This window comes from Balearica regulorum, chromosome 7 (assembly GCF_011004875.1).
Source record: "Balearica regulorum gibbericeps isolate bBalReg1 chromosome 7, bBalReg1.pri, whole genome shotgun sequence".
Taxonomy (NCBI): Eukaryota; Metazoa; Chordata; class Aves; order Gruiformes; family Gruidae; genus Balearica; species Balearica regulorum.
In genome coordinates, this window is record NC_046190.1 from 20,349,919 (window position 1) to 20,362,146 (window position 12,228).

General features: G+C 42.1%; 1 protein-coding gene across 5 annotated transcripts in view; it reads right to left on the minus strand.

Annotated features, from left to right (window-relative positions):
* WDFY4 (WDFY family member 4) overlaps positions 1-12,228 on the minus strand; it is a 146,595-nt gene that overhangs the window by 14,572 nt on the left and 119,795 nt on the right. For all 5 annotated transcript variants that reach the window (XM_075758329.1, XM_075758328.1, XM_075758327.1 and 2 more), the window contains 4 exons: positions 9,076-9,229; positions 7,019-7,110; positions 819-1,031; positions 130-277 (listed from right to left, as the gene is read on the minus strand). In XM_075758329.1, coding sequence (XP_075614444.1) covers positions 130-277; positions 819-1,031; positions 7,019-7,110; positions 9,076-9,229 — 607 coding nt within the window. The remainder of the gene's footprint in view (positions 1-129; positions 278-818; positions 1,032-7,018; positions 7,111-9,075; positions 9,230-12,228) is intronic.

The following is a 12,228-nucleotide window of genomic DNA, read 5'->3' on the forward strand; positions in this document are numbered from 1 at the left end:
AAGGTTCTTGATTGTACCAACTCATACAAAGCTGTATGACTATTTTTGTGCTCTTGAAAATCCAGATTCACCTCATCCAAGAATTCTGCACTTATTAGCTCACATAATGGAGCACAGCCCCTGCAGCACCTTTTATTGTAACTGGTGAGAGCTTCAGATTTTGCAGGCTGCTCATAAAAGGAGGAAGAATTCCACTTGAGTGAAGGGACAGCACAGTCTCTCTTCCTGATGAGCTTCTCCCTTGGGCATTCCTGGATGGATGTGGTTTCGTGAAGAGCTAGAACAAAGGAATGGCATTGAAAAATGAACCTCTATTTGCCAGATCATGCAGGAGACACATCTGTTTAAATCCTTAATCATAGACTCCAGGATTGTCATACATGAACCTCTTCATTAAAATAAAATCTTACCCTGATTACATTTTTGTCAGACTACTTTCTCACAGAGATAGGAAGCTAATCCCAGTGATTCAGAAGAGAGAAAAGTGTAGGTGAGACTTTGAGCTGCTTTTATTTGACTGTACCCATTCCCAGACAAGTGGTTACTCACGTGACTGTACTGAAGGAGCAGAAATCAGAAACATACAGGCATACAGAACTCAGGCATACAACAGGAACAGCATGATTAGACAGTGGAATCACACACGTGTAGGTGGGTGCATTCTGATGTAGTACATGATATGGAGAAGTCTATAGCTCATCTTTCAGCAGATTTAAATCAGAAAATGTCTCTGATTTAAGCTTCAATTCTTTCTTTCCAGTTGAAATACTACAAAACCAAAATAAATTATGCTGTCTACTCTCATGATAAAGTGGTACCTGCTTTGGTATCTGTCCAAAGTTGCTGATAAAACCCAGGATGGTGCTCTTAATCAAAGGATCTTTAATGTTGTTAAGGTCCATCTTGTCTCCATAGAAGTAAGGGTGATAGGTGTTAACTGCCTCCACCGCAGCTGAGCCATGTTGCTTGTGGCCAAAAATCAGATCTATCCAGCGATGAAGGTGTGCACTGACATACTCACTTTCCAGTGCCTGAAACCAAAAGAAAATTAATTAATTCAGTAGAGTGTATCCATTACAAATGCATTACCACCTTACAATCCTAGCTGAAGACTTAAATTCTCTGCAAGTGAATCTTCACACTTTCAGTTCCTCCAGTACCATCATACCCAGCAGATCCTCACAAAATGCAACCAAAGAGATGAAGGGTGGATCCCCACAGAAAAAGGAAGGACAGAGTGCAGCGTTCTTGATTCAGCAGAGACCAGGAGCAATATCCTCAGAGACAACACTGGCAGGTTCCACTAAGCAAAGTGCAAGCACTCCACAGATCTTGGCATGTCCTCCAGCATACATTAAAGCCTGTACTATCATGTCTTCACCAATACTGTTACTGACAAAAGATGGTTTAAATAAGAAAAACATTTGTTAGTATTTTGATACTAGACTTTGTTAGTATTTGATACTAGACAGCACTTTTCTCTATAGATAAATCACAAGTGAATTAAGGTACTAGTCTATTTGTAGAAATATGCCTTAGTTATGAATCACACTGAGTAGCAGAGACTTTATTTGAGAAGATACATATAAACACAGATTGGAAAGGGAGATGGCTAGCAGAGGGGCTTTAAGATGGGTCTGAAAGATACAGCAGAGGCTGCATGCCACGAACCAAAAAGAACGTAGAGGTTGTACTGAAATGGCAAGGAGTGCTGCAAGCCAAGACAAGGAAGGGGTTTTGCAATAGCAGAGTTGGGGTGCAGCAGGGCAGCTGTATGACAGAAGCTTCAAGAATGCTTGGGTTTGATCAAGAAACATTTTGCTACCTTCGCAGGGCTTAAGCAGAAAGAGTCGCAGCACCAGATTTCCTCATCCTGGAAAAACTTGGGGACTGAACTTTTTTCCCCAAAATAAGAAATGGTTAACTTTGATTAGATTTGCCACCCATAGTGACAGGTGTGTGGATTAATGGAACCAGAAGAAACAATTACTACCGGAGGAGACTGGAAGAGACGCAACAAGGCAATACATCCAACCCCAGTGTGGACTCCCTAGAAAGCTCAGTGTAATCTTAGTGGACAACTTGTACTTGGAAGACCCAGACATCACATTCATAAGCAGTGGACAATAAGTTTGAGTTGAATCTCTGCCCACCTCCAGGATAGCCAACCTAACCCATGAGGCTTCTCTAAATGCTGCTGCCCCTGCCATCACCTGCCTCACCAAATTTTTGTGCATTCCCAAATGGCCTTGCCCAATGATTCAAGCAGCAGTGTTAAGCATTATTAAAAATACTTCCCTATCTCCAAATCATTTGACTGTGCAATACTCCCTGATGCTCAGTTAAAGGTCTCCCAAGCAGACCATCCCACCCAAAGCACAGCAGAAGTAAACAAGCTAATGGGATCCAGAACAATGGCTCATTTCACAGAGCAGACAGTTAACCCAGTGCAGCTGGTTTAAATGACCCTGCCCACAGCTATAATGATCACAGGGCAGCTCAGAGAGCAAGCACGACATACAATCTGTCCCCTGCAAACAACAGGAAAACACTTATGAACAGACTCAGAACTCATCCTCATTAATAAAAGCAGTTAGTCCATGAATTACAAACTGTAAATTTTGCCTAGCATCACTGCCAGAGCAAAACAAAGCAACCAACAGAGCTGCAACTGTGCAGCCTCAGTATTTCACTGAGCACTATGACAAGCCCGGCCAGGGAGGAAGAACTTGCAGTGTAAGGAGGAAGCAAATAAATTTCTTTAGTAGACTATATTCCTAACTTATTAAACATGAAACAGGGAGCTACTCAAAATTTTATGTCAAGAACAATTCTTTGCTCTTATATTCTTCAAAGCAATAGCCAAACCTCAGAACAGTGTTGACGTGGATCTGTTTAATGTACCAAACTCACTGTGAAGCCTCCTAAAAATGACCGTCATACCAGTAACAAGTACCTCCAGTCTTGTGGATGATTTCAGAGGAGACAGAAACCCTTGTGTTTCAGAAGTCAAAATCTCTCTTTACTTCAGGGTTAGATGAACTCTTCCAGGCAGGCTAATCAACTTTCTTTCCACAGCAAGATTTCTTGCACCCCCCTGTGTAACATCTAGTACCAGCAATAGTTGGAGAGAATATTGGACTCCTGCATGTGAGGTCTGATCAGGACTGGCAAATCAATAATAACACCAATTTATAAACATGATCTTTCATTTGTTAAACAGCTCCTATTTGAAATTTGAACTAATTTGTAAAAGTTGTGTGGTTTTATCAGCTGTGCCAATGTAATCAAACAGTGCAGCTCAGTGGAAGCAGATCTGTAGAAAAGAACAGATGGTAGAGAGGGCCCGGTATCCACATTACATGCACTGTGGGGGCTTTACTTCAAACTAGATCTAGTCTGCTCCCACAGGCTGAATGCCACCAGCATCTGGAGTGCACAACTGGAGTGCAGCTTTCAGTTTCGTTTCATCCAAAATGAACCTAGTTCACACAATCTGAGATCACTCTACAATGAAAGCAAAACCATGCTATGCAGGGATGATTGATAGATTCATTTCCAGCTGCACCCTTACTCCAAAGTACAAGGGGAAAGCAGATGTTCCCCATTTTATCTAAGTGCTTTTGGAGTGCCCACCATTACACCAGCAGTAAGAAGCACAGCTCAGTACTTTACACTCCACACAAGCCACAATACAAGGGACAGCATTTCTCCCTATGTTTTTCTTTAAAAAAGTGTAAAATTACAGCAGCTTTCAGACATCTGTGGATTTCTGTCTGCAGCAACTCTGTTAGGGAAGGACAGTGTTGTCTTTCCCATGTTTGGGAAACTGGAGGATAGAGACTAAGCACCTTGGAAAGTCACAGAGAGCATGAAACAGTGCAGAGAAAGGAACCTAAAAGTGCCCCAAAACCTACATGCCTTGGTTGGAGTCACTCAGGAACATCAGGGAACTGTTGTATGTTTGACCTCAGTGGCCCAAACCTATTTTCAGTGGATAGAACTGAGTTGCTTCCCTGCAAGGGAAGGAATTGGGCAATCCCTAGGCTCAACTCTTCATTTTAGCAAGGATTGTACTTTAAGCAGCGAGCCTGCGGCGCGGACAACACATACATAAGGATCTCCTTCCTCATAGCAGACGTAGGTCATCATGTGGTTATGGGCACTGACGAAAACTCAGGTCTCTCTTCCCTTCCACCACTTTTCAGTGTGACTAGAGCTCTGAGCCCCTAAGTCTCTCTCTAGGCACCTTCAGAGATGCCTGACTCAGTAATACCTATTATTGTGTCTGTACAGGAGCTTAAGCAGTCTGAACATGGCTCTTAATCTCTCTGCATCTCAGTTCTTTGGCAAAAACATTCTCTCCCTATCCCCTCAAGCTAATAGGTTGCAAACAGGCACAGGATAGAGTCTGACTGAAAGATGGAAGCCAGGTTCTGGAGGAAATTCAGACACTGAATAGTGTTTTCTTTCCTAATCAGAATAAAAAGTCCAACTTTCAAATTTTCTCATGTATTAAAATCCTTCCCGCCCAAATCTGAATTTGAAAAAATTACATCCTTTTATTTTACTAATAATGGAGCTATATATTAATGTAGCTTCTGTAAAGGGACTGATTAGTTACTGAATATGCTGTAAATTCAATGTACTGGCTTAGGTTACTAAACTGTGTGGCACCACACCACTGAGTCAAGCTACTTAGCATGGAGACACTTGAGACTTGCTAATAATAGTAAGCAGCTATTCTCCACACCACTCAACTTGGAATATCATTAATTCACAAGCTTTTATGTATTGAGACAGGATTCTGGAGCAAAAAGTGGTAGATGACTACTTTCAATCACATTTTCAAAACGATTGAAAACAACATTTTTAATAAGTAGATGCAAAAGTTATCCATTTCAAAACAGGTAAAGTAACAAGATAGAAAATAAAGTTCTTTTAAATATTTTTAGCATTATTGTTCTGACACAGATTTGAAGTGTTCAGGTCATGAATTCACAATAGAGACTAAAGGGAGCCTCTTAATCAATTAAACTAAAAATGAAATATATCACTCAACAGTCCTAAAAAAGCAACAAAGGCAAGACTACTGCACAAAAAAGTAGGCAAGCACAGGCTCAGATCATGTCCACGTTCACTCACAGGAGTAACCTGAGCACGTGTAAATGAATCCAGATTTGAACTGGCTCACTCTCAGAGTTATTCACAAGCCAAAGTGTTCAAAGCATCAGGAACCTATAAAGACACTATGGGGTGCAAGTGCTACAAAGCACTGACTTATATTTAGAATATAATGTTTTAACAACAATTAATTATTTGTAAGATATACAGATAATGCACACTACCAGGAGCCTGTTCTGTTAAAACTGGTTTAATAGAAGAAGGATGGATTTCATAGCCCATGGACCAGCTTATAAAGGACTTTTTATTTTTTTCAAACATGGATAAAAATGGCATTGCCAAACATGAGACTAAGGCTAGATTACTGACAGCACCCAGGTGGCTGCAGGGAGAAGGAGATGTAAGAAGAGGCCAGAACAAATAAATCAGATGCATAGGGTCTCAAGAGGGAAAGGAGACACACTTTAAGTATGAAGAGTGGAGCCATACAGAAATTCAAAATGTAAGGGCATGGGGAAAGAGATTTGTACATAATGCCAGACAACAAAGATGGTCCCCTTCCAGTTGTCCCTGTAGTGACTTCAAATAAGGTATCAGGACATCAGAAAGAATGAGACAAAGATTCAAAAGAATGCCCAGGAAAAGCATGGAAATTGTTTAGTAGTATGGACGATCACAAAAAGTAGACTCTGCATGCAGCAGATGTGCTAAGCAAGGGACATGAAAGTAACAGTAACTTAATGGGAGAATCACGGTTGCTGTCAATGGTTAAGTGAACAGTGGAGAAAAGAGTATTTACAAGATAAGAGTATGACACTAGTTTTGTTCAAAACAGGAATAAAAAGTTCAGGCAGTCAGTAAGGTCAGAGACAGGATTTAGGAAGCAACATTTGGAGAGGTCAGCTGAGGAGGGGCTTATTTGGCAATATCAAAATAGAGAAGATGGTTGTAGCCACAAGTTTGCATGCAATCACCTACAAAGAGATTATAGAGAGTGGAAGCTGAACGCCCAAGGGCAGGACTGGCATAGCATAAGAGAGATGACAAGAACCCACTGAGGCAGAAACTGAAGCTACATATGACAAACCAGGATGATGCAATGCCTTGAAAATCACAGGCTATTTGTTTATTCCCACCACATAATCATCACTCTTCTTGTACACAGCAACAATTTGCACACATATACAAATACAGATCGACTCCCTTTGCCAGAGGAAATCTGATGAGATAATGCAGGGGGACTGTAGCACAGCCCACTCCTTTTTTAGCTCTAACAAAAAGAGACCTGCACCAAGATATTCTGCTGCAAAGTCTGTGTTCAATGCAACAGCCTTCATACAGAATTGCCTTTGCACTCACTACTACGTAGAAGGTGACATCATACAGAAGAGTCCCTAACTATTAACAGATAGCACTAATTGCAGTAAGTCTCAGGACCTTAAAGCTATTTGCTTTCAAATTGCCAAGGCTGACTCTATTAAGGGTAGGAAATCACGTTACATTTTTTCCCCCCCAAAATAGAAAAATAATTTTAGTCCTGGCCAGACTCAGAGATGGAGGTAGGTAGTTTAAATAAACACACAGGTGGTTAGCAACAACATGGAACTGTACGCATATAAATGCCATATGCATGCATTATGTTATGTACACATACACTTACGGGCTGAGACAGGTCCATGCCACAGATCTAGATATAAACCTCACACAGTTTGCCTTGATTCAGGGTGAATTGTTAGGCAGGCAATTAGACATGCAAAGTTGAGAACCCAGCACAAACTCTGCAAAGGCAGGATGCATTTGGATCTAAAGTTTTTTTTGTGACTCTGGCCTTCAGAGTTTCGATTTCAGTGGGACCCAGTTCAACATTTTGACACAAATCTTGATATTTACTGACCTGTCTGTGCAGGAGAATGAATTTATGGGGATCCCCATCTGCCCAAGGAGGAAGCTGCACATCTCCCAGCACTGTTCCATCCTGCATGCAGCCTGCAGGAATCACAAACAGAGAATTAAAAACAAGAATCACATACATTGCAAATAGGAACAGCTTTCCTAAAACACTGAAGTCAAAGGAAATTGAGCTAATTTTCACACATGCTGTTTCAGGTTCTACATCAAATATAGTGCCATAGAGCACTGCAGAACCAATTTCTCCTAGGATTTCTGATCAAGTAATAAAGCACTAGGAAGATGCTCTAGTAACTGTCACTATTACAGTAAAAATATGCACATCCTCAGCACAAACCATTCTAGCACAGACTGCAAACTCAGACAAGACAAACCTGTTGGCACAACTTTCTTTTTATACATAATCCCATAGGCCTAACTGCCAGATATTTCTACTAAACAAGCCACTGGGAGGGATTTTGTTCTCAAGTCCTTTGCAATCTGATTCCTTTCAGAAGGTGAGCATATGTTCTTAAATCAGAGCACAGTCTTGCGCAACTGGATGAATTCAGTTCTAAGTTAAGGCTTAGATCTGGGACTGCAAGTTTCCTTACAGTGTAGCAGTGAACAGATACTTGTCTTTTCCTAGTGTAAAATCTTCCTGTATATTTGTTCTCTATTGGCAAGATTCTGGTGTCTTTTTTAGGTTCCTGCACTTGATTCCACTCAGGTCAGTCTCTGGATCTTGATTTCTGCAAGGCTCTGTTTCTCAGCCACCTCTCAAGATGAAACTACTCCAATTCTTTCTTATCTTTTAACAACGTTCTAACATCTTTTTCCCATTCTGTCCTTTTCTTAGCATGTCTCATTTCACCAATATCTTAAACACAATTATAGCTAGACCTCAACTCCATGGGTTACGATGCTTTTACCGTCACCAATTTAGGATGATTCTTAAAGTATTTCTCCTCTGCCTTAATTGTTAACCAACCTGTGTCCACTACAAGAAGCAGCTTTGTATTGCAAATGATGTGAATTACCTGTAAAGTGAAGTGAATCAGGACTGCCATGACTATTTCTGAATAGTATTTTTTCTGGATTCTCTCTCACCCTTCATCATTGATTGTCCTGGTTTTGGCAGAGCTAGAGTTAATTTTCTTCCTAGCAGCTAATATAGTACCATGTTTTGGATTTAGGATGAGAATAATGTTGATAACACACTGATGCTTTTGGTTCTTGCTAAGCAGTCAAGGACTTTTCAGCTTCTCATACTTGCCTGCTAACAAGAAGGTGGGGGGGTGCCCAAGAAGCTAGGAGGGGCCACAGCCAAGACAGCTGAGCCAAACTGGCCAAAGGGATATTCCATTCCATATGATGTCATGCTCAGTATATAACAGAGGGGTGGGTCAGGAGGCAGTTTAGCTCAAAAACTAGCTGAGTATCAGCTTTGGTTGGTGAGCAATTGTGCTGTGCATCACTTTTTTTGGTATATTCTTTTATCGTTATTATTATTATTGTACATTCAGAAGAGATTGTGATGCTGCTGGAGGCCAGGGATGATAGATCAAGTACACATGGTTTGTGCAGAAACTCTCAAGATGATAGTGAGGACATTTGGCAACTTTAATCACCAGAGACATGAGATTTTAAAAAAAGACCTTTCACCAACACCATCTAACAATTGATCCATCTCCAAAAGTCAAATTAATCTGTTGTCCATAGCCACATAGATGTGATGATACAAACCAGATTTTCAAAAGCAGTCATCTAGATTGTTTATATTGAAATCTACTTTTGTCTGACAAAATGTGCAATTCCTTTGCACAGTAACTAATAGGAGCTACAATCCTTCTAAGCTAGAAACATGAGTCTTCGGATAGCATTCGGATATCAGAAGCTTGTATTCTGGTAGTCTTATTTTAATAAAAATTGATCTGTCATCACTAGAGAGCCTCATCAGTCAGCATAGTTAGGGATCAGCTCCCAACATGTGATCTGGACTTTTTCCCTTGGCAGGACGCTGGGGAGCAGAAGGGGAACACTGAAGTCCCTTCTAGCACTTACCAAGTTCAAAGTGATTCGCATTGGTTAGGAACTCTGGCAAGTAGAAAAATTCAGGAATGAGTTCCCTGACATCACTCATGTTGTCCTTTGATGCTGATTCCCACGTGCTCTTGACGCTGTGAAACATCCTGTCTGCAACATCGAAACTCCCACCCTGTGAAATGGAGACAGGCAAAAAGACTGCAGTGTGAATATTCTGTTAAATAACAAGCAGATGCAGAATCTTAGCCAATTCTGCAATAATCACCTGTGGTGGGTTGACCCTGGCTGAGGGCCAGGTACCCACCAGAGCCGCTCTATCACTCCCCTCTTTCATTAGACAGGGGAGAAAAGGTACAATGAAAGAAAACTTACGGGTCGAGATAAGGACAGGGAGAGATCATTCTCTAATTATCATCACGAGCAAAACAGACCGAACTTAGAGAGGGAATTCATCTTATTTATTACTAAGCAAAACAGAGTGGAGGAATAAGAAATAAAACCAAATCTTAAAAACACCTCCCCCCACCCCTCCCATCTTCCCGGGCTCAACTTCACTCCCGGCTTCAACCTCCGCCCCCCTCAGCGGCACAGGGGGACGGGGAGTGGGGGTTACGGTCAGTTCCTCACGCGGTGTTTCTGCCGCTTCTTCATCCTCAGGGGGAGGACTCATTGTTCCCCCGCTCCAGCGTGGGGTCCCTCTCACGGGAGACTGTCCTTCACGGCCTTCTCCAACGTGAGTCTCCTCCACGGGGTGCAGACCTTCGGGAGCAAACTGCTCCAGCGTGGGTCCCCCACGGGGTCACAAGTCCTGTCAGCAAACCTGCTCTGGCGTGGGCTCCTCTCTCCACAGATCCACAGGTCCTGCCAGGAGCTTGCTCCAGCTCGGGCTTCCCACGGGGCCACAGCCTCCTTCAGGTGTCTCCACCTGCTCTGGTGTGGGGTCCTCCACGGGCTGCAGGTGGAATCTCTACACCCCCTCATCCTCCCTCCATGGGCTGCAGGGGGACAGCCTGCTTCACCATGGTCTTCACCACAGGCTGCAGGGGGATCTTGCTCCGGCGCCTGGAGCACCTCCTCCCCCTCCTTCTTCACTGACCTTGGTGTCTGCAGATGTTCTTACATCTTCTCACTCCTCTCTCTGGCTGCAAAAGCACCCTCTAACTGTTTTTTTCTTCCTTAAATATGTTATCACAGAGGCGCTGATTGGCTTGGCCTTGGCCAGCGGCGGGTCCGTCTTGGAGCCGGCTGGCATTGGCTCTATCAGACACAGGGGAAGCTTCTAGCAGCTTCTCACAGAAGCCACCCCTGTAGCCCCCCCACTACCAAAACCTTGCCACGCAAAACCAACACATCACCTCATCACATGTTTGATTAGGTGATACCTCAAGATCTGTCACAGCTCTATTTACTGTGACCTTATATTAGGGGCTGTCTTAGTCCTGATTTGTAGCTTTGTAGGTTGAAGATACCATAAAGCTTGGAGTCTTAGCATAGCTTGCAATAACACAGAGGCAAGCTGAAATGATCATGGGCAGCTTGAGAATATCAGTGTACCCATTATTAATGCTTCTGAAGGCAATTAATTCCTTTCATCCCAAAGTGATTTGCAGGCCTGTGGACACAACTTCAGTGCTTTCACTTCAGCTGTTCACAACTATTTGGGTCGCAACCTTATGTGCAATCCTTCGGAGAAAAGTCTTTGGGGAAAGGGGGTACCACTCAAATGACATTAATCAGATCCAGGAAAACAAGAAAGGCGCAGTGGGCACGAGCCAGAAGGGACAGTTTATTCCTTATGGCAATGAGGGACAGCTTAAAGGGAGGAAGAAGGGAAGAATGTCTGGGTCCCAAGCTGAATTAGTATGTAAAGAAGAAGAAACAAACTACATCATATCCTGAGATCATTTGAACATGTTTAGTTTAATGAGAGTCAAACACTAGACAAAAGCAGCCCTAGTAGCCCCAGACATCACTCTGAACTAAGGCCTCAAGAAGAAAGACAATAACAACAATTAATATTAATAATAATATAATTCACTGAATGAAGCATATATGCCTTACCATAATTCCTAAAAGATTTTCTAATGAGATTTCAGATAATATATGCATTTGTGAAAATCCAGGTTTGCCTGTGTATAAGGATCTCTACATTGAGCATGAAAGAATTTAATATAAAATTTCCACAACAATGGAAATAACCAAATAGCCAATCAGTTTATGGAGATCATCTGAATGAGTTTGTCAGAATGAACAAGCTGTTTCAGAAGAACGGTGACTTTTTAACTGTATAAAGTGATAGAACCAAATTGTTTCTCAATACCTAGTCCAGGTACTGACAGCAGTATAGCTGCCCAACTGCAACTTGTTCTCAGGCTAATATATGTATTTCTCATTGGGGTTAATTAATTTGGATTATATGTCATGGGACATAACACTACATCCCACTGTTAAGGCTCAAGCTAGATTGTCAAAGATAGAACAAGTATCTTTAAACAGTTCTGCAGTGCAGTGAAAAGTGTATGAACAATTGCTCATCCTCAACCATTCAGTCCTCAAAGCTGCTTCACCGGGCAAAAAGACCAGGCCAGCAGGATTGCAGAATGAAGACACTAAAACCCAGAGCTGGTACAAGACTGAATCTACTAATAAATGAGATGCAGTCAGGTTCTGTTTATGGCTGACCTATTGAGAAAACTTGATAGCTTTTGGTTTGCTCTCTGCCTGTAGACTGTTGCATGTGCCAGGTGAGGAAGATGCTGTCCTTCTGCACAGTAACAGTCAACTGAAGCTTTGACTTGCATTCCACTAAATAGAAACATCCAAGCATCCTCATGCTGTAAGGATGGGATCCCACTCCCATGGACCAGAAGAACCCTGAGCAGCAGTTCCCGTATTGGTTTCTGATGGTAAGAACCACTGTCCTTTGACTCCCAGGGCATCTGCACACTTACGATGCAACTCCTTTGGATCTACAAACTCTGCTAAGTCTGGGAATTGCAAATCAAGAAATAATTTTTGCCATTATCTTTTGTTAGGAAGTGACCCTCATGGATAAGCTACCAAAATACAGAATTCAATAAACCCTAAGTTCTGAATCCATATCTCCTTGCTTGTCTTTTGAGATAGACTCCCACCAAAAGCCAACACATATTCCAGATGGAAATACCCCGA